Below are 24,135 nucleotides of genomic sequence, written 5' to 3' on the forward strand. Positions count from 1 at the left end.
AGATGCAGAAGCATGTTGCTTCCTTGTGGTACACAAGTATCAGTACAGAATACCCACATTCTTTATTTGAAACTAAACTATATTTAAAATAATATTGAAAGTAATAATATATAGCCATAAAAATAAGAGTAATGTAATTATATAATAATAGTTTTAAAGGAGCATTTTGTGATCCACAGACTTAGATCATCACCCCCCGGCACCAACTTTACTCCAAAACATGAGGTTTTTATACCATCAGAAACCTAGAACACAGAATCGGTAATTTGATGGGAATTCATACTATCAAATCCATTTTTGGTGACATACCTTGTTACAGTTTCATGCTGCATCAGACTGGCAGCTAGAAGATGGTACAAAATGTTTGGTAAGAAATAGTTTCCATCATCTCTGTTCATGGTGTCTGCGAGTGATTGTTTTTCCTGTGACCGAGTATAAATTTTGTGTGTTTTCTCCGCTTTTCCTTAATGTTCTTTGAGACATGTTCCAAACAAGCGTGACGTTTCGCCAATGTAGGTCTTGTTACATAATTTTTTACGTAGATACTTCCCAGATATTTTTGCCCAGCTTCTAGCGCCGCCAATGGCAGCAACTTCAGGAAAGAAGTACATGTAGGAGCAAGGTTGCCAGTCTGATGAAGTGCTGCATAGCATGAAACTAACAAAGTATGCCACCATAAATGGATTTGATAGTATGAATTCCCATCTACCAGTTGTTATTTACAATCCAGATGAACCCATACAACATACAGATTTGGTCGTTTGACATCGTCCAATTTGTACTTTCTGAGTTGTGACAAGGAAGAAATTACAACATAGTGGCCTATATGGCACTGTAATATCAGTGCATGCAATTATGAATAACTCACAAGTTCAATGTCTGAATCAACTAAAATGTTTTAAATAATCGTTATTTCATGGATGCTCGATCATGTAATGCCCTATTAAACTGCCATCAAATTCAGTTTAGATATTATTTATTAAATTTTTTTTTAAATCCAATTTGAAAATTTTGTCCTTTTTATACAGTCAATACTGGTTGTATAGATGAGTTGCTGGATGACGTCACACGATTACATTCAGGACACCCTATTTTGTTTCACTTAAGGCTAAAGAATACAGTTGTATCTATTGCACACCACGTGAATCTTTTCAAAACCAGTATGTTTGTGAAGATTATCATTCATCAAGGTTATAATATTATATTACTATACCTCATAAATATTTATTAGGTAATCCAGACATCTTATTGGTTAATAACGCCAGCGTCCGAGTGCGGTATTTTGACTACTTCCCTGTGCCTGTGCAATGCACGCGAGCTGGGAAGTAGTAAAACTTCCGCACCCTACTACCACACAGTATCTCGACCCCGCGTGTCACCGTTCCTTCATACGTAGCACTATGCTAGACAACGGCGATTCTGCAGATGCGTTTTTGTGAAAATGGCGTCTGCTGCAGTTATTTTGCCGAGATTACCGATGGATAAGAACTCGCGAATTTGACGTTTTATGAAACAAATTGTTATTTATGGAATGTTAAAAAGAAAATTTGAATAATATAGGTCAAAATGTAAATATTGATTGAACAGAAATCCTGCAATAAAATCAGGTAAGCAAAATATTAAGCTTTTACCATGCCGGCCGGCACGTTGACATGTGTGTTTTGACTTTTGTTTACGATTTTACCGTGATAGTGAAAATATTTATGAGGTATAGTAAAACAAATACAACATGTTTCATTTCGGGGAAGTAGTCAAAACTACTGGTCCCTCGGTGTTGGATGATTTGACTACTTCCCCTCAAAACATGTTGTATTTGTATAATATTATATTATCCAGTTATAATAAAATTTAACTCTTAAAACTATTCAATAAATAATACAGTTGATAATATATTATGATTATGTTACTTTGTATTGGTATACTTTTCTGATAAACTCTTCACTTTTCAAAGTTATACTTCATCTTGTCAATAGCAATTTTAACCAAATCAGCAGGAAGCTGTGGGAAGTACTTGGCATAGAGACCTATAAGTTCTTCCTCAGATTAAGTCTTAGTCTTCTGAATTTGGCCTTCATTTCATTTTCATAAAGTTAGTTTATTCTTCACTTTTCAAAGTTGTACTTCATTTTGTCAATAGCGATTGTAACCAAATCACCAGGAAGCTGTGGGAAGTATTTCCCATAGAGACCTACAAGTTCTTCTTTAGATGTGATTTTAGTCTTCTCAATTTTCCCTTCATCATTTTCATGAAATAGGCTTGTGCCACGGATAGCTAACAACTTCTGCCTAGGATAGGCCAGTGCACGCACTTGTCGACTGAAGAAAGCGTCATTCCAGGCATGGGAGGGTTCTGGGTCACATAGTGCTTGATCATATGATCTCTGAAGTACTCAATTTCCCTTGGCTCCAATGTGAAGGTCATATACTTCTTCCACCCGTCAATTATGAAGTCATTCTCACCAAGGGATATAGTTGAATATGACCTATTGACCTTCTGCCACCAACTGATCACTTCTCCTTCCTTGATAAACTTATAAAACTGGAAACCACATTGATACACTGGTGAAATTTTGTCAAAATCCAGTGGGATGGCTTGGAAGAAAGGATCACCTACACCTACATCAACATAGTAATTATCCCCAGTTTGAACCAAGTTTTTGACCAGAACAGACACATGGTCTTGTACACCATTTAGTCCTATTTCACATGCATTGAGACAAACATCAAAACCTAGTGTTTCCAGAAGATGCTTCATGAAGGCGTTGTGATCATAACAAAGGCCTCCTTGTGTGCTGAGAATTTGGGCCTTGATGTCATCCATTGTAGATATCGTTGATCTTGGTCTCTCCTGGATATTACAGTTATCGATTGATATGGAATCTTCTGCTGGTAGATGTTGATGATTTCATCCAGAAGGGCAGCTTTGTCATTGATCAGTCTTTCTTGGACAGAAGTTATCTTCAAAATGTCTTTGAGGAAGTAAAGAGCTTCTGTCTGTGATAGCATTGTCATGTAGAATTCATCTGTCGGAAGGACAAGTTTTGACTACAGCTCGATGAAAGTAACAGCTGGTTCACTAATGACAAGTTAACAGTATTATTTTTAGTTTGTTAAAAAACAACAATAAAAATTAAATGCAGGCATAATATGCACACAGATGCTTGCAATTTCATAAAGTAAAATTGACTAAAATATATTATTAACCCTTTATATTCCGAGAGTGAAATAAAAGTTGTGTACTACAGCATGATACTGTTCAAATGAGTAGGAAAGCTTGGGTGTCACTATCTACTGGCCTCCCATTAAAAAACTAGAATATCAAAATTACATTTTTGGAGTTTACAATGAATATAATTTGGTAATTTTTGATGAATTATTAACAAGTTTAGTTCCAAATTGTGAGATATGAATTGAAAACAATTGACCTTTGAAATGACATAATTTTTTGCTAATTTGGTGCGTCCATCGAAAAAAGGGTACGAATACAAGAAAGTGTAATGATGATGATGAAGAAGCATGTTGATTCCTTGTGGTACACAAGCATCAGTATACACATTTTTATTTGCAACTAAACTACATGTAAATAATATTGACGATAATAATATATAGCCATAATATAGGAGTAATGTAATTATATAATAATAGTTTTAAAGGAGCATTTCATCCCGGATTTCATCATGATCCACAGACTCAGATCATCCCCACACTTTACTCCAAAAGTGCTGAGGTTTTTATACCATCAGCAGCCTAGAACCCAAATCCGGTCGTTTGACAGAGACATCATCCAATTTGTATTTTCTAAGTGTTGACAGACAGAAATTACAAAACAGCTTACTAATTGGGCACTGTAATATCAGTACATGTCATCATGCCTAACTTACAAATTTAATATCTGAACCAACTGAAATGTTTGAAATAATCTTTTTTCATGGATGCTAGAATCATGTAATGCCCCTTTAAGAGAGTTAAACTGCCATCAAAGTCAGTTTAAATATAATTCCTTTTATTTCAAATACCCAGTCAATTTGTTTAGGTAAGATGATAGATGAGGTGACCTATTACGTCACATGGAAACATTCAGAACACCCTCGGTTGTTTCGCACAGGGCTAAATATTTGAATACCTGAGTGGAAGAAGGGTCCAACTCCAATTTTTTACTAAATTGAGTTAGACCCAGCATTTTATTGCCAGCAGACTGTTCTTCCTTGTGTGTGAAAGATGAGCCAAAATCCATTCTCTAAATAGTCTTCCACGTACACTTAATCATGGTTTTCACGGAAGAACGGCCCAACTCCATAGAGTTGGGTCCTTCTTCCACGAATAGTGGGTTAAAGAGGAATTTTGTCCATCCATGAAATCTGCTTTTCACTGCAATAAACTTTCTTGCTAACATATTACATGAGTTCTACTTGTGCAATTAATGGTGATTACCTAATTTCTGTAGCTATTTATAACACGCAACTGGCACTTCCAGTATATTAGTGTAAGAAGGGCCCAACTCCAGCTCGTATTAAGACCTGTACCGTTGCCATGGAAACATCATATGTAATTTCGAATGCACGTAATATTGTATGCTCATGTATTAAAGGTCCCCTGAAGATGAAAACATTTTGTCTATAAAACTTTTCCAACGATTAAGTTTTTCTTAATATCTCAATAACAGTTTTGATGGAGTTGGGCCCTTCTTCCACTCAGGTATTCAATTCAGTAGTGTATAATGGCAGACCACATGGAATCTTAATTACTTTTCCTTTTTATAAGTCAATGTTACTGGTTGTAAGTAAGTTTGATGGTAAGCTATGTTGGTATTATTTGTAAACTTTTCTCTGGTAGTTTTTATCTCAACCAACCGTACAGTATAGACATACTAAATGTAAACACATTGTCGCCTCATCTATAAGTCATTATTCTTGCTTTTCACCAAATTAATTTATTCGTTACTTTTCAAAGTTGTATTTCATTTTGTCAACAGCAATTGTAACCAAATCACCAGGAAGCTGTGGGAAGTATTTGGCATAGAGACCTACAAGTTCTTCCTTAGATGTGATTTTAGTCTTCTCAATTTTCCCTTCATCATTTTCATGAAATAGGCTTGTGCCGCGGATAGCTAACAGCCTCTGCCCAGGATAAGCCACTGCAAGCATCACCTGGAGCAGAGTTAGTCCAGGCATAAGAGGTTTCTGGGTCACATAGTGCTTGATTATACGCATTTGATCTCGGAAGTACTCAGTTTCTCTTGGCTCCAATGTGAAAGTCATATACTTCCTCCAACCGTCAATTATGATATCTTTCTCATTTAGGGGTACAGCTGAATATGACCTATTGACCTTCTGCCACCAACTGAACTCTTCACCTTCCTTGACAAATTTATAGAACTGGAAACCACATTTGTACACAGGTGATTCCTTGTAAAAATCCAGTGAAATGGCTTGGAAGAAAGGATCTGTGGAGCCAACATCAACATAGAACATATCTTTAGGTTTTACTAAGTTTTTAACAAGAATTGACACATGGCTAACACCTTTCAATCCTAGGGCGCATGCATTAAAAAAAACTTCAAACCCTAGAGCTGCTAGGAGATACTTCATGAAGACATTGTGATCATAACAAAGACCTCCTTGTGTGCTGAGAATTTGGGCCTTGATGTCATCCATTGTAGATAGACGTTGATCTTCGTCTCTCCTGGATATTACAGTTAACGATTGATATGGAATCTTCTGCTGGTAGATGTTGATGATTTCATTTAGAAGGCCAGCTTTGTCATTGGTGAGCTTGTCTTGGATGTAATCTATCTTCAAGACATCTGTAAGGAACCTAACAGCTTCTTCATGTGATAACATCATTGCCCTCTTGGGTTACTGAATCTGTGAGAAATAAAAGTTTAATAGCACCAATGTCATTCATCAGTAGGAAAATAATAGTATCCAATAATTCAAAAGTCAGGAAATAAAGAAATCATTTCACCTCTGACATCATCTGTGAATCAGTTGTAGGTTAATAAATGCGTATCACTTGCTGAGAGTAATATTGTACAAAATAATGCACGCGTACTGTGATGTTCATGCGTCTAATGCCCGTGCCCCAAAGGGGGAAGTTCATTAGATGCATGATCACCATCACAGTACAAGTTTCTTGTTTAGCACAAGTAGCATATTCTCTACAAGTATTTTTAATATTGTAAGCCATCCTCCGAAGATAGCAGTGCGTACGCAACTTGTGGTACACTTGGGGTTCCCAAGTGGTGTGGCACTATTTTTTTTTTTTTTTAAAGAAATCAGAAAAATACAATTTTCAGTTTTTTAATAATTTTGAAGTTTATTTATCTGCAATATTATGTCTGTTGATATACAGGGTGTAACAATAAAATTTGTACAATTTTGAAAATAAAATGACACAAGGATGCCGCTTATTTTTTGCCACCAGATAAGCTTTGTTCCAATAAAATTGATGGTATACAAGTGAAGATATGGCCAATTATGTAACCTAGTCTTAAAACTGCATGGGCCACTTTTGTCTAAGTGTAACAAAAGTGACTGAATAGAGTTGAACCATGGACCAGCCTGGACGATGCTCTTATAATAGGTAGTTTTAAACAATGGGGTATTCGAAGTAGTAGGAATGATTACATAATAGAATAGCTTCTTGAGTTTTTGAAAGTCATAACTAAGCACTGAAATAACAACCTCGTTTACTAGAAATCGTGGCTGCAGCTCAACAACTTCAACCCTAATTCTCGTTGGAAGAGCGTATTTTTATGGTTGTGACATTCGGTAGCACATGGAGTCAAGCAGTAACCATAAGATCACGTCTTCCATCAAGGCATACAATTACATATAACTATGAGAAGTATGTTAAAAGTATGAAAAATTTGTGAACAGAAATGCTAGAAGCCCAGCTGAACTTAATTTCAAAATTGTATTGTTTTGTACTTATGGATGCAAAAACTGTTCTCAGTTTTACCAATGATATCTCAGGGATATGAGACATTACTTTATCTATAAATTAATTTGAAAGAATTTTCATGACTTCATTTATAGAGTTTAAAGAAATATCATATTTATTAAGTTGGTGTTAATTATACGAAGATACCACTTATAATTCTTTTGTGTCAGTTCTTTGATGTTTAATGCACGATAAGCATATCTACGCGGTTCAAACTTGATATGCACAAACGTGGCAAAAGTGGCCCAACACGTTTTCTGGACGATTTAATTAATTGGACATAACTTTTGCACCCAATCTAGTAAAGAGACGAACTAAACTTCTTCTTTTAGCCAAGATATTACTGATTGTATTGCATATAACATTTGTGCTTTAACTCTTTTAGTTTGTTCCTGAGAAGTCAAAATGCAATTGTACAAATTTTATTGTTACACCCTGTAGTTGAAAACATGAGCAAATATGCCAGGAGATCCTCCTATACCACTTTCAATAGCCCCCTAAGGTGGGACTGGACCCCACCCATGACACACTATGCTCTATTTGTAATGTGGAAGTTGGAGGATTTGGTTGATATTAATTTATTATTTTTGATTAATTTGATTAATATTATAGGCCTACCTATTTGTGTCCTTGACATTGGGTTATGGTATAATTACCATGCACCTACGCCTTACAGTTTGCAAGAGGCGTATAAGGCTGCGATCACATAGAAGTATACTATTCGGGTATACGGTGCACGTTTTGCAGGTGCTCGTGTATAGCTTAAATCGAGCAATTTCATAGTACCGGGTCACATACCAAAAGGCAGTATACCTGCGTATAGTATAGTATAGTATAGTGTGAATCGTGCGTGTTCAATTTTAGTGCAGCGTATACCGTCCTAATTTTAAAACCAAACCATATGTGGGTAAATTTATTTTTAATAGATGCACTATCTAATTCTGCACATTATGACACTTCATTGAATGCAATGTGACCTCAAGAAGTAAAGTTACAAGCATGAAGCATTTGAATACATGAATACAAAACCCACCCAAGTCCATGGGAAGTGATTTTGAGAGAAAAACCTGTGTATCATTTTAATTCCTTAAATAAGATTTACCTGGTCAATATGGTAAGTGTTACGTGCAAATGAGTGGATTAAACTGTATAAAGTATGACGATTAGCATTTCAGGGACATTGTAGGGTTCATTTTAAATTTTGGACTTGGGTGGTTTTTTTAATCATATACAAAGACAACAATGTTGGAATGAGATTACCACTAGTAAGATAATACAAAATAAAGCACACAGGTATGTATAATGTTGATAAACATTCTGCCATGTAATATAAACCACACACGTTCCTTTATTAAACCCATTTTTTTTTTCAAAAGTCACTCTCCAGCAATGAATGTGTTACAAGTAGACTTTTATACATACTGGATTTCAATCAATGTGTTACAAGACTCAAATCACGGAATTGGGTGGTTCTATCATACATGCTAACTCAATTCAGTAATACAATACAATACTGGTCTCCCATGAGACCCTGATACAAAACAAATTTAACAAATAACATTTCACAAATATGATTTTATAATTACATTATTATTTTTACTGTAACTACAAAGCAATCTACTATTAGATTGCAATCGAGTGTTTAGAGCATTGTTACTAAATCGTTGCTATCAAAAGGCTGCTGATTCTGGATTCTAGACCGAGTATTCATTGGCGTACGCAGGGGGGTGTTACCGGTGTGTCTGTCAAAAAAAAAAAAAAACTGGGAGGAAAAGAATGGGCAAAGAAAGAGGGAGGGTGAGGAGAGATGGGAGATGAGCAAGGCATAGGGGACATATTATCATAATAATATCATAGGCCTATAGATGCCTTTACAAACCCCACACAAATGATCTCTCCCCTACCAGGTATTGACCGGCAACATAGGTAAATGTATTAATTGCTGATACATGTCAACACCCCCCACACCGCCCACATCATCACACCCCTGGCAATGAACTTACGCAAAGGTTTTAATTGTTAATTGACAAGGATATACATGTTTACACCAACACCCCCACATCATCACACCACTACCCCAGCAATGTACTTAAAAGTTTTAATTGTCAACCCCATTATCACGCTTACATAACTGCATCTCTTACCGCATATTGCGCCATGTTATCAGCTGAAAAGTGTTTGCAATTTTTTTCTGTCAAAACATGGTGCAAGTATGCAAGCATATGTAGGCTACCAAATGGCTTCAATTGGATCTTCATTTTGCAAAATTTCGGAGGAGGAAAAGACCCCCCCCCCCACCCCGCATAACAAGTGGCCATTTTCGATTCTGCTTTAGACATTTACCAATTTGTGTTTAACACAATTTATAGGCCTACAATTAACATGATTCAAGGGAAAACTTGTTCAGGAAAGGCTTCATGGCCCGTCATTTCACGAATTTTCGGCTTTTTCAGACTAAAATTTTACACACTAATAGTGTCAAAATGGTCCACCAAATCGCTTCAATTAGGTCTTCATTTTGCAAAAGCTTCTTACTTCACAGACACCCCCACTACACGGCCATTTTTAAAGTTTTATTATTTTTTATAATCACACTCCCTGACGTTGTATTCAAATTTGCTTCTACCGCCGTGGCCCGATGCTAGCATTTCAAATAATTATGCTTCTTGCATGGAGTGTGTAAATAAACAAGTTAGGTGTAAAGCATATACGAAAGATTAACATCTTTACATGTCTGCAGAGGCCCATAGGAGACATATATGAACTTTCATATGATATTCTAAATACCATTCTGAATCAAGCACATGCATCTCAAATCCAACCTTCTACCTCTTGTCAGGCAAATATAGTCCAAAGGTGCCTTAAATGTATTATAGTTGTACCTGTGATGGATGGGATCAAGCATGTCAAGTACGCTGAATTTGACAGTCTTTCAACCCAGGCTTTCCACAAGACTGGTAGACTTCCCTGATCATACTAACATACATATACCCCAATTTTTTCATAAAATACATTGATACTTATGACATGTGTATGCACACAGTACACAGGGTCATTTACCATGTTACAGGGAAATACTAATGCACACATAAAGTCTGCACAAAAAGTAACTCGGCTGTTATAAATATGCCTATAGATTCAGAACTAATAATTGTTTTTTACAATATTTCAACATAAAAAGAAGGATGATTTATTTACACGCATTTTGATACCCAATTTGTCCAATTTTGTTTAATATTGACAATACAGCAGTGTTTTGAAAGAAAAATACCCCAATTTAAAACTTGTAGTTATTTGTATTGATTTGAAGTAACCGCGAAGATAATGGCGGGCTTTACGTGTTTACAGTGCTGGCATTATAACCATTGATCGCTGTAAACTGCTACTTTTAAATTCGGGTATTTTTCTGTAAAAGCACTACTATGTTGTTAATATTGAACGACATTTGACGAATGGGGTATCAAAATACGTGTAAATAAATCACCCTTCTCGCTATGTTGAAATATTGTGAAAACAATTATTTATTCTGAATCTATAGGCGTATTTATAACAGCTGAGTTACTTTTTGTGCAGACTTTAGATTAAGGTCCCTGGAAATCATTACTAGCATGACTTTGGATGGTACCATTGTGTGATGTAGGTAAATCTACAATATTATGATCTATAAAAACAAAGCAAACACCACTCAAACAACCTTTTCAAAAACAAATACATGCATGTTTTTTTTCTTTAAATATGTCAACATTTTTTTCTCATGATAAGTACACACCATAGAAATAATATACGGGAATAAAAATGTTGAAACAAGTTATTTAAAAAAGTAACAAAAACCACTAGTGGCAAATGGTGGTCATAGACCACCAACCTAGCTGGGGCATGTTGGTGTTGTGGAGGTATCTGACCCCTACAAAATGTTCCAAAAATGCTCCCCTGGTCATGGGGTTTGTTTTCACCGAGTTTGAGTCCCGTACTCTAACAGATGTCAAAAAATTCAATTCTAAGATTTGACCCCAGATGACCTTTGACCTGACCTATGCATGATGTTCCATAATGTTCCCCTGGTCTTGAGGTTTGTTGTCACCATGTTTGAGCCCCGTACCTTTTACAGATATCCAGAAAATGAAATTCTACGATTTGACCCCGGATGACCTTTGACATGACCCTTGCACAGTGTTCCAAAATGTTCCCCAGGTCAGTAAGTTTGTTGTTGTGGAGTTTGAGCCCGTACCCCTAACAGATGTCCAGAAAATGCATTTAGAAAATTTGACCTCTACATGACCTTTGACCTGACCCCTGCAAAATGTTCCCCTGGTCATGAGATTTGTTGTCACTGAGTTTGAGCCCCATACCCCTTGCAGATATCCAGAAAATGAAGTTATAAAGATTTGACCCCAGATAACCTTTGACCTGACCCCATAAAGTGTTCCAACATGTTCCCCTGATCATTAAGTTTGTTGTCACCAAGTTTGAGCCCGCACCCCTTACAGATGTCCAGGAAATGCGTTTCTAAAATTTGCCCTCTGCATGACCTTTGTCCTGACGCCCGCAAGATGTTCCCCTGGTCATGAGATTTATTGTATCGAGTTTGAGCCCCATACTCCTTACATATGTCCAGATAATGCAATTGTAAGATTTTACCCCTTAATGACCTTTGACCCCAATTCTGTGTGCAAGGTATGGGCACTGGGTAAAGCCGATGCACATGTGTAAAGTAACGTCATTGTGCTATGTAATATGTGGCAGAAGAAGCATTTTGAAGATATTTGGTTATATACCGGAGATGCCCCTTTAATGACCTTTGATCCCAATTCTGTTTGCACCATATGGGCACTGGATATAGGCGATACATATGTGCAAGTTACGTAATTGTAGGGTGTAACATGTAGGAGAAGAAGCATTTTGAAGTTTGTTGCCAGAAGAAGAAGAAGAAGAACTAGTGGCAAATGGTGGTCATAGACCACAAACCTAGCTAGGCGTGTTGGTGTTGTGGAGGTATCTGACCTCTGCAAAATGTCCCAAAAATGTTCCCCTGGTCATGAGGTTTGTTGTCACGAGTTTGATTCCGTACTCCTTACAGATGTCCAGAAAATGCAATTTTAAGATTTGACCCCAGATGACCTTTGACCTGACCCCTGCAATATGTTCCAAAAATGTTCCCCTGGTCATCAAATTTGTTGTTACCGAGTTTGAGCCCTGCACCCCTTACACATGTCCAGAAAATACATTTCAAATATTTGACCTCTGCATGACCTTTGACCTGACCCCTGCAAATGTTCCCCTGGTTATGAGATTTATTGTTACTGAGTTTGAGCCCCATACACCTTACAGATATCCAGAAAATAAAATTATAAGATTTGACCTCTGCATGACCTTTGACCTGACCCCTGCAAAGTGTTCCAACATATTCCCCTGATCATTAAGTTTGTTGTCACCAAGTTTGAGCCCCATACCACTTACAGATGTCCAGATAATGCAATTGTAAGATTTCCCCTTTAATGACCTTTGACCCCAATTCTGTATGCAAGTTTTAGGCGTGTGGTATAGCCAATGCATATATGCAAATGACATCATTGTACTATATAATATGTGGCAGAAGAAGCATTTCAAAGGTATTCGGTTAAATACCGGAAATGCCCCTTTAATGACATTTCACCCCAATTCTTTTTAGACCCTATGGGCACTGGATATAGCCGATACATATGATAGATAGATAGATAGATTTATTATTATCTTTTCACTCATTACATGATACAAGAATAATACACTAGTGGCAAATGGTGGTCATAGACCACAAACCTAGCTGGGGCATGTTGGTGTTTTGGAGTTATCTGACCCCTGCAAAATGTTCCAAAAATGTTCCCCTATTCATGAGGTTTGTTGTCACCGAGTTTGAGTCCCATACGACTTATAGATGACCAGAAAGTTAAATTTTACGATTTGACCCAGATGACCTTTGACCTGACCCCTGTACAGCATTCCAAAGTGTTCCCCTGGTCAGTAAATTTGTTATCACAGAGTTTGAGCCCTGTATCCCTTACAGGTGTCCAGAAAATGCATTTCTAAAATTTGACCTCTGCATGACCTTTGACCTGACCCCTTCAAACTGTTCCCATGTTCTTGAGATTTGTTGTCACTGAGTTTGAGCCCCATACCCCATACAGATATCCAGAAAATGAAATTATATGATTTGACCCCAGTTAACCTTTGACATGACCCTGCAAAGTGTTCCAAAATATTCCCCTGGTCATTAAGTTTGTTGTCACAGAGTTTGAGCACTGTACCCCTTACAGATGTTCAGAAAATGCATTTCTAAAATTTGACCTCTGCATGACCTTTGACCTGACCCCTGTAAAATGTTCCCCTGGTCATGAGATTTGTTGTCACTGAGTGTGAGCCCCACACCCCTTACAGATATCGAGATAAGGCAAAATAGATTTTACCCCCTTAATGACCTTTGACCCCAATTCTGTGTGCAAGGTATGGGCACTGGATAAAGCCGATGCACATGTGTAAGTGACGTCATTGTGCTATGTAATATGTGGCAGAAGAAGCATTTTGAAGGTATTTGATTATATACCGGTAATTCCCCCTTAATGACCTTTGACCCCAATTCTGTTTGCACCCTATGGGTATTGGATATAGCCGATACATATGTGCAAGTTACGTAATTGTAGGGTGTAACATGTAGGAGGAGAAGCATTTTGAAATTAATTGCCAGAAAGAAAGAAAGAAAGAAGAAAGATCCGATAGCAAAACAGTACCTAGCTCGGGGGGTTGGAAACCCCCCAAGGTAAGAAAGAAAGAAGAATCGGAGAGCATTACAGTACCTAGCTGGGAGGTGTAAACCCCAGTACTAGCTGGGGGTGTAAACCCCCAGCTAGGTAATGATGTTGTACAAAAGTACCACTTAATATTTAAATAGGAGTGTTTAAAGAGGAGTGTTGCAAACACAAGTTGGGGCTACTTCTAAAGTAAAACAAATGTAAAATTCTAAACTGTCAGCTAAATACATTATTTTGTAAATTAATCTAATGCTGGAACTAAAATTTGCAACTCCAGTTCCAATTACTTTTCCAGTAATTAATTAGTTCCAGTATTAGATTTTAAAATTTACAAAATAATGTTTTGGACTACTGGATGAATAATCTACACCAAGATATGTCAGCTACATACTAGCTATACATTTACCACAATGCTTGTGTGTTATATTTCAAATTTACAAATACTGAAAGTCATATGATTATTAAAGTCGTATGTAGAACTTTTTTAAAGAACTTTACAAACAATAATTGAACAATTTAAGCCATAGATAACTCATGGAGGTAAAGTGTCTGAATACTGAAACTAAGTGGCGTAAATCAAATGGTATAGTTATGAATAATGGTTTGGATAATTTTTTCATTGGTCAAATTCAGTTTGAAGCAAATCTAAATTTTAAAAACAAAATGAATGAAATATGCCCATGTATAATAGTACATTCATACACTCTTAGATAGCGATAACCAATCAGAGCAAGCGTTAGAAAAATCCAAATCATGCATTGATTGTGTCTAAATGCACGGGCGCGTACTACGCGCAGTACTTTTGGAAGCGTTCATTTTTCTTGCGAGTTGATGCATTTATATTTGCTTGTATTTTCCAATACTTTAGTGACAATGTTGTTATAAAAATAGCAACAATCAGTGATTTTTTTCTCGTGTATGAAAAAGATTAATAAATGCGTATCACTTCTTGCTCGAGAAATTATACAAAATAATGCACTTGTACTGAGATGTTGATCGTCTAATGCACTCCCCCCCTTTGGGGCTTGTGCATTAGGCGCATGATTATCTCAGGATGTGTGCATTATATTGTACAATTTTACTCCCAACAAGTAAAATACGTTCATTAAACCTATAAGCAACCAATCCTAAACTACAATTAGGGTTTTTTGCAAATTTCTGATGCTAATAATGTTTAAAATATTGTCTCATAGTTTCAGACGGGCATATAACTGGCATTTTGGTGGGGTTTTTTCAGACATTTTTCAAGGTCATTCCTACTCTCAACATTGTCAATAATATTTTTAAAGGCCGATATCTCAATTTCTAATTTTATAATACCATCACTTACGAACTCAATATCTTTGCTTAAGGAATGTCCGATATCTTATCATCCAATTTGTGTTTTCAGACAGAAATTACAACACAGTATCCTATAGGGCATTGTAATAGCAGTACATGTAATTATGACTAACTTGCGTCAAATATCCGTGAATGTAGGCACGGACCCGCAAATTTCTTACGGTACAGGTCCGCTTGACCCGTAAAAATTGAACCAAGCAAAGAGCAGAAAATCCTAGTTTTGTTGTTTCACTGGAAAACCTGGTTCACATAATACGTCCAGCTCCCTGAGTACACTTTAATTTTAGTTTCCCATCAAGTTTTCAACCTGGGTTTTTAATTTTCTACTGCTATAATGTTAGTGCTCAAGCAGGAGGTATTACTAGTTATTGTTGCTATAGTCTACACCAACATACTACTTCATAATAGTTGGACCCTTGAAAATTAGTGAGGACCCTCGAAATTCCAAAGGCAAGGGTCCGGAGTCCTGCATGCAAATTCAATGTCTGAATCAGCTGAAATTTTGAAAATAATCTTTTAAAAAATTCTAGAATCATATAATGCCCCTTTAAGACAGTTAAACTGTCATCAAAGTCAATTTAGATATTATTCCTTACATTTCAAATATCATGTCAATTTGTTTAGCCAAATAACATAATAGTATAAAAACAAAAATAAAGTAAAGTTTCCTTTTCCTTTTTATACAGTCAATACTGGTTGTATAGATGAGTTGATGGATGACGTCACATGTTAAAATTTAGGACACTCTCTGTTGTTTTATACAGGGCAAAATAATACAGTAGTGTATATGACAGGCCACATGAATCTTTTCAAACCCCAACTTGCAAAACCTTTGTTGTTATTTGTGATATGTTTACAAAAGTTAAAAAGTATCCATTCATTTTAGTCTTCTGTTTGTTTAACCGGTCGGTCTGGGCAGACACACACTTGGGTCCTGATGGGACCAGGCTCAAGCTCAATTTTATACAGTCGATAACCTTTATACAATTGATAATATAATATGATTATGTTACTTTATTTTGGTATACATCTCATCCAATAAGTTTTCACTTTTCAAAGTTGTACTTCATTTTGTCAGTAGCAATTGTAACCAAATCAGCAGGAAACTGTGGGAAGTATTTCCCATAGAGACCTACAAGTTCTTCCTTATAGATGCGATTTTAGTCTTCTCAATTTTCCCTTCATCATTTTCATACAGTAAGCTTGTGCCATGCATAGCTAACAACTTCTGCCCAGGATAGACCACTGCACACATCAACTGGAGAAGAGTTAGTCCAGGCATAGGAGGGTTCTGGGTCACATAGTGCTTGATCATGTAATCTCTGAAGTATTCAATTTCCCTTGGCTCCAATGTGAAGATCATATACTTCCTCCAGCCATCAATTATGATGTCTTTCTCAGTTAGGGGTGCAGTTGAATATGACCTATTGACCTTCTGCCACCAACTGAACTCTTCACCTTCCTTGACAAATTTATAGACCTGGAAACCACATTTGTACACAGGTGATTCCTTGTCAAAATTCAGTGGGATGGCTTGGAAGAAAGGATCTCTTGTACCAACATCAACATAGTAATTATCCCCAGTCTTCACTAAGTTTTTAGCAAGAACTGACACATGGCTACATACACCATTTAGTCCTGATTCACATGCATTGAGATAAACATCAAAACCTAGTGTTTCCAGAAGATGCTTCATGAAGATGTTGTGATCATAACAAAGACCTCCTTGTGTGCTGAGAATTTGGGCCTTGATGTCATCCATTGTAGATAGACGTTGATCTTTGTCTCTCCTGGATATTACAATTATCGATTGGTATGGAATCTTCTGCTGGTAGAGATTGATGATTTCATCCAGAATGGCAGCTTTGTCATTTGTCAGTTTTTCTTGGACAGAAGTTATCTTCAAAATGTCTTTGAGGAAGTAAAGAACTTCTGTTTGTGATAACATTGTCATGTAGAATTCATCAATCTGTCGGAAAGACAAATTTTCACAACTGCGTTTGAAGTTGGTAGTCATGACATTATGGATCAATTTATATCCATTCATTTGACTTGTAGTTATTTTACTTGGCTACAGCTTGATGAAAATAACACCTGGTTCACTAATGACAAGTTAACAGTATTATTTTTAGTTTGTTAAAAAACAACAATAAAAATTCAATGCAGGCATAATATGCACACAGATGCTTGTAATTTCATTAAGTAAAATATATTATTAACCCTTTATATTTCGAGAGTGAAATAATTTATTCTTCGTGTACTACAGCATGATACTGTATAAATGAGTAGGAAAGCTTAATGAGTGTCACTATCTACTAGCCTTCTGTTAAAAAACTAGAATATCAAAAATTACATGTTTGGTGTTTACAATGAATATAATTTGGTAATGTTTGATGAATTATTAACAAGTTTAGTGCTAAATTGTGGGATATGAATTGAAAGCAATTGACCTTTGAAATGACATAATTTTAGCTAATTTGGTGCCTCCATCAAAAAAAGGGTACGAATACAAGAAAGTGTAATGATGATGAAGAAGCATGTTGATTCCTTGTGGTACACAAGCATCAGTATAGTATACACATTTTTATTTGCAACTAAACTACATCTAAATAATATTGACGCTAATAATATATAGCCATAATATAGGAGTAATGTGATTATATAATAATAGTTTTAAAGGAGCATTTCATCCCCGGGATGTCATCATGATCCACAGACTCAGATCATCCCACACTTTACTACAAAAGTGCTGAGGTTTTTATACCATCAGCAGCCTAGAACCCAAAGTTGGTCGTTTGACAGAGACATCGTCCGATTTGTATTTTCTAAGTGTCGACAGACAGAAATTACAAAACAGTTGGGCACTGTAATATCAATACATGTCATCAACTTACAAATTCAATGTCTGAATCAACTGAAATGTTTGAAATAATCTTTTTTCATGGATGCTAGAATCATGTAATGCCCCTTTAAGAGAGTTAAACTGCCATCAATGTCAGTTTGAATATAATACCTTTTATTTCAAATACCCAGTCAATTTGTTTTGTCAAAATTATTAGAATAGTTAAAAAAAATCAATCCAACCTTTTGATACAGACAATACTGGTTGTATAGATGAGTTGACCTATTACGTCACATGTAAACATTCAGAACACCCTTGGTTGTTTCCAAAGATCTTTTAGTAAAGCTAGATGAGAATAAGTATATGTGTTCACGTAACCTCCTTCAACTCATTTGCATAGAATTGGATACCAAGATCGTATTCTGATTCGTCGAACTTGAATTAGCATACTTTTGGATACCTCCATATTTGGGTTTACCTAATTAATTATTAATGGCGTTGTTTACATCATGGCGTCATTAGAACTTATCACTCGTCCGATTCGAAACACGAAAAGCATTTGCACTTTTCTTCCCATTAATGTTATATCATGAAATACCATATAGCGGAGGTGTTAGTTTTTTATATAAGGAAAATATTCAAACCGATGACCCCATGTTGACAATGGCTAAATATGCTGTATTAGTTCTGGAAAGGGTCCGGCGACGGTCCGCCATTTTTTTTCTTCAGATTTTGATGTCATTTAGTAGACTTGCTTACCAGTCGTTTTCATTATCCTAACTACAGTTTGCACATTGAAAAGTGAACTTGACGTCGTGATGCGAAAAATTCTTGCCGTACCTTTTTTGATTCATTTTTCAGCCGGGACGGTTACGTTTGCGGCCACGCATCGGTATAGGGATGACCGGTTCTTGTGTATATAGAATTCTGTGGTTGTTTCACACAGGGCAAAATACTAGTAATACAGTAGTGTATATGGCAGACCACATGGAATCTTACTTTACCTTTTTATAAGTCAATGTTACTGGTTGTAAGCAAGTTTGATGGTAAGCTATGTTGGTTTTATTTGATTTGAAACCAAAGTTGATGCACAAAGAAAACAACTTCCTCGATGTAGACTTTTCTTCAGCAGTTTTTATCTCAACCAATTGTACAGAATATACATTGTCACCTCATAAGTCACTATTCTTGCTTTTTCACCAAGTTAATTTATTCTTCACTAATCAAAGTTGTACTTTATTTTGTCAATTGCAATTTTAACCAAATCACCAGGAAGCTGTGGGAAGTATTTGGCATAGAGACCTACAAGTTCTTCTTTAGATCCAATTTTAGTCTTCTCAATTTTTCCTTCATCATTTTCACAATATAGGCTTGTGCCACGGATAGCTAACAGCCTCTGCCCAGGATAAGCCACTGCAAGCATCACCTGGAGCAGAGTTAGTCCAGGCATAAGAGGTTTCTGGGTCACATAGTGCTTGATCATACGCACTTGATCTCGGAAGTACTCAGTTTCTCTTGGCTCCAATGTGAAAGTCATATACTTCCTCCAACCGTCAATTATGATATCTTTCTCATTTAGGGGTACAGCTGAATATGACCTATTGACCTTCTGCCACCAACTGAACTCTTCACCTTCCTTGACAAATTTATAGAACTGGAAACCACATTTGTACACAGGTGATTCCTTGTCAAAATCCAGTGAAATGGCTTGGAAGAAAGGATCTGTGGAGCCAACATCAACATAGTACATATCTTTAGGTTTTACTAAGTTTTTAACAAGAATTGACACATGGCTAACACCTTTCAATCCTAGGGCGCATGCATTAAAAAAAACTTCAAACCCTAGAGCTGCCAGAAGATGCTTCATGAAGACATTGTGATCATAACAAAGGCCTCCTTGTGTACTGAGAATTTGGGCCTTGATATCATCCATTGTAGATAGACGTTGATCTTTGTCTCTCCTGGATATTACAGTTATCGATTGATATGGAATCTTCTGCTGGTAGATGTTGATGATTTCATTTAGAAGGCCAGCTTTGTCATTGGTGAGCTTGTCTTGGATGTAATCTATCTTCAAGACATCTGTAAGGAACCTAACAGCTTCTTCATGTGATAACATCATTGCCCTCTTGGGTTACTGAATCTGTGAGAAATAAAAGTTTAATAGCACCAATGTCATTCATCAGTAGGAAAATAATAGTGTCCAATAATTCAAAAGTCAGGAAATAAAGAAATCATTTCACCTCTGACATCATCTGTGAATCAGTTGTAGGTTAATAAATGCGTATCACTTGCTGAGAGTAATATTGTACAAAATAATGCACGCGTACTGTGATGTTCATGCGTCTAATGCCCGTGCCCCAAAGGGGAAGTTCATTAGATGCATGATCACCATCACAGTACAAGTTTCTTGTTTAGCACAAGTAGCATATTCTCTACAAGTATTTTTAATATTGTAAGCCATCCTCCGAAGATAGCAGTGCGTACGCAACTTGTGGTACACTGGGGGTTCCCAAGTGGTGTGGCACTATTTTATTTTTTTTATTTTAAAGAAATCAGAAAAATACAATTTTCAGTTTTTTAATAATTTTGAAGTTTATTTATCTGCAATATTATGTCTGTTGATATACAGGGTGTAACAATAAAATTTGTACAATTTTGAAAATAAAATGACACAAGGATGCGCTTATTTTTTGCCACCAGATAAGCTTTGTTCCAATAAAATTGATGGTATACAAGTGAAGATATGGCCAATTATGTAACCTAGTCTTAAAACTGCATGGGCCACTTTTGTCTAAGTGTAACAAAAGTGACTGAATAGAGTTGAACCATGGACCAGCCTGGACGGTGCTCTTATAATAGGTAGTTTTAAACAATGGGGTATTCGAAGTAGTAGGAATGATTACATAATAGAATAGCTTCTTGAGTTTTTGAAAGTCATAACTAAGCACTGAAATAACAACCTCGTTTACTAGAAATCGTGGCTGCAGCTCAACAACTTCAACCCTAATTCTCGTTGGAAGAGCGTATTTTTATGGTTGTGACATTCGGTAGCACATGGAGTCAAGCAGTAACCATAAGATCACGTCTTCCATCAAGGCATACAATTACATATAATAATGAGAAGTATGTTAAAAGTATGAAAAATTTGTGAACAGAAATGCTGGCAATAGTGGTCATCCCAGAACAGCTAGAAGCCCAGCTGAACTTAATTTCAAAATTGTATTGTTTTGTACTTATGGATGCAAAAACTGTTCTCAGTTTTACCAATGATATCTCAGGGATATGAGACATTACTTTATCTATAAATTAATTTGAAAGAATTTTCATGACTTCATTTATAGAGTTTAAAGAAAGATCATATTATTATTAAGTTGGTGTTAATTATACGAAGATACCACTTATAATTCTTTTGTGTCAGTTCTTTGATGTTTAATGCACGATAAGCATATCTACACGGTTCAAACTTGATATGCACAAACGTGGCAAAAGTGGCCCAACACGTTTTCTGGACGATTTAATTAATTGGACATAACTTTTGCACCCAATCTAGTAAAGAGACAAACTAAACTTCTTCTTTTAGCCAAGATATTACTGATTGTATTGCATATAACATTTGTGCTTTAACTCTTTTAGTTTGTTCCTGAGAAGTCAAAATGCAATTGTACAAATTTTATTGTTACACCCTGTAGTTGAAAACATGAGCAAACATGCCAGGAGATCCTCCTATACCACTTTCAATAGCCCCCTAAGGTGGGACTGGACCCCACCCATGACACACTATGCTCTATTTGTAATGTGGAAGTTGGAGGATTTGGTTGATATTAATTTGTTATTTTTGATTAATTTGATTAATATTATAGGCCTACCTATTTGTGTCCTTGACATTGGGTTATGGTATAATTACCATGCACCTACGCCTTACAGTTTGCAAGAGGCGTATAAGGCTGCGATCACATAGAAGTATACTATTCGGGTATACGGTGCACGTTTTGCAGGTGCTCGTGTATAGCTTAAATCGTGCAATTTCATAGTACCGGGTCACATACCAAAAGGCAGTATACCTGCGTATAGTATAGTATAGTATAGTGTGAATCGTGCGTGTTCAATTTTAGTGCAGCGTATACCGTCCTAATTTTAAAACCAAACCATATGTGGGTAAATTTATTTTTTAATAGATGCACTATCTAATTCTGCACATTATGACACTTCATTGAATGCAATGTGACCTCAAGAAGTAAAGTTACAAGCATGAAGCATTTGAATACATGAATACAAAACCCACCCAAGTCCATGGGAAGTGATTTTGAGAGAAAAACCTGTGTATCATTTTAATTCCTTAAATAAGATTTACCTGGTCAATATGGTAAGTGTTACGTGCAAATGAGTGGATTAAACTGTATAAAGTATGACGATTAGCATTTCAGGGACATTGTAGGGTTCATTTTAAATTTTGGACTTGGGTGGTTTTTTTTTAATCATATACAAAGACAACAACGTTGGAATGAGATTACCACTAGTAAGATAATACAAAATAAAGCACACAGGTATGTATAATGTTGATAAACATTCTGCCATGTAATATAAACCACACACGTTCCTTTATTAAACCCCATTTTTTTTTTTCAAAAGTCACTCTCCAGCAATGAATGTGTTACAAGTAGACTTTTATACATACTGGATTTCAATCAATGTGTTACAAGACTCAAATCACGGAATTGGGTGGTTCTATCATACATGCTAACTCAATTCAGTAATACAATACAATACTGGTCTCCCATGAGACCCTGATACAAAACAAATTTAACAAATAACATTTCACAAATATGATTTTATAATTACATTATTATTTTTACTGTAACTACAAAGCAATCTACTATTAGATTGCAATCGAGTGTTTAGAGCATTGTTACTAAATCGTTGCTATCAAAAGGCTGCTGATTCTGGATTCTAGACCGAGTATTCATTGGCGTACGCAGGGGGGTGTTACGGGTGTGTCTGTCCAAAAAATAAACTGGGAGGAAAAGAATGGGCAAAGAAAGAGGGAGGGTGAGGAGAGATGGGAGATGAGCAAGGCATAGGGGACATATTATCATAATAATATCATAGGCCTATAGATGCCTTAACAACCCCCACACAAATGATCTCTCCCCTACCAGGTATTGACCGGCAACATAGGTAAATGTATTAATTGCTGATACATGTCAACACCCCCACACCGCCCACATCATCACACCCCTGGCAATGAACTTACGTAAAGGTTTTAATTGTTAATTGACATGGATATACATGTTTACACCAACACCCCCACATCATCACACCCCTACCCCAGCAATGTACTTAAAAGTTTTAATTGTCAACCCCATTATCACGCTTACATAACTGCATCTCTTACCGCATTGCGCCATGTTATCAGCTGAAAAGTGTTTGCAATTTTTTTCTGTCAAAACATGGTGCAAGTATGCAAGCATATGTAGGCTACCAAATGGCTTCAATTGGATCTTCATTTTGCAAAATTTCGGAGGAGGGAAAAGACCCCCCCCCCACCCCGCATAACAAGTGGCCATTTTCGATTCTGCTTTCGACATTTACCAATTTGTGTTTAACACAATTTATAGGCCTACAATTAACATGATTCAAGGGAAAACTTGTTCAGGAAAGGCTTCATGGCCCGTCATTTCACGAATTTTCGACTTTTTACACACTAATAGTGTCAAAATGGTCCACCAAATCGCTTCAATTAGGTCTTTATTTTGCAAAAGCTTCTTACTTCACTGACACCCCCACTACACGGCCATTTTTAAAGTTTTATTATTTTTTATAATCACACTCCCTGACGTTGTATTCAAATTTGCTTCTACCGCCGTGGCCCAATGCTAGCATTTCAAATAATTATGCTTCTTGCATGGAGTGTGTAAATAAACAAGTTAGGTGTAAAGCATATACGAAAGATTAACATCTTTACATGTCTGCAGAGGCCCATAGGAGACATATATGAACTTTCATATGATATTCTAAATACCATTCTGAATCAAGCACATGCATCTCAAATCCAACCTTCTACCTCTTGTCAGGCAAATATAGTCCAAAGGTGCCTTAAATGTATTATAGTTGTACCTGTGATGGATGGGATCAAGCATGTCAAGTACGCTGAATTTGACAGTCTTTCAACCCAGGCTTTCCACAAGACTGGTAGACTTCCCTGATCATACTAACATACATACATGT

The 24,135-nt window shown here is 36.4% G+C and overlaps 4 protein-coding genes across 4 annotated transcripts in view; 1 reads left to right on the forward strand and 3 right to left on the reverse strand.

Annotated features, from left to right (window-relative positions):
• The window catches only part of LOC140156561 (uncharacterized), a 155,408-nt gene that overhangs the window by 113,153 nt on the left and 18,120 nt on the right, over positions 1-24,135 (forward strand). The window lies entirely within an intron of this gene.
• Positions 3,548-10,011, reverse strand: LOC140156623 (uncharacterized). Its single transcript, XM_072179559.1, has 2 exons — positions 9,825-10,011; positions 3,548-5,864 (listed from the first exon to the last, which is right to left on the reverse strand). Exon 2 carries the CDS (start codon positions 5,841-5,843, stop codon positions 4,938-4,940), a length of 906 nt encoding a protein of 301 aa, XP_072035660.1. The 5' UTR covers positions 5,844-5,864; positions 9,825-10,011; the 3' UTR covers positions 3,548-4,937.
• On the reverse strand, positions 16,112-17,082 carry LOC140156455 (arylamine N-acetyltransferase, pineal gland isozyme NAT-3-like). The gene is made up of 2 exons (XM_072179400.1): positions 16,309-17,082; positions 16,112-16,210 (listed from the first exon to the last, which is right to left on the reverse strand). Exons 1-2 carry the CDS (start codon positions 17,080-17,082, stop codon positions 16,112-16,114), a joined length of 873 nt encoding a protein of 290 aa, XP_072035501.1.
• On the reverse strand, positions 18,006-24,115 carry LOC140156226 (uncharacterized). The gene is made up of 2 exons (XM_072179225.1): positions 24,025-24,115; positions 18,006-20,050 (listed from the first exon to the last, which is right to left on the reverse strand). Exon 2 carries the CDS (start codon positions 20,027-20,029, stop codon positions 19,127-19,129), a length of 903 nt encoding a protein of 300 aa, XP_072035326.1. The 5' UTR covers positions 20,030-20,050; positions 24,025-24,115; the 3' UTR covers positions 18,006-19,126.

The sequence above is a fragment of the Amphiura filiformis genome, chromosome 7 (assembly GCF_039555335.1).
Source record: "Amphiura filiformis chromosome 7, Afil_fr2py, whole genome shotgun sequence".
Lineage (NCBI taxonomy): Eukaryota > Metazoa > Echinodermata > Ophiuroidea > Amphilepidida > Amphiuridae > Amphiura > Amphiura filiformis.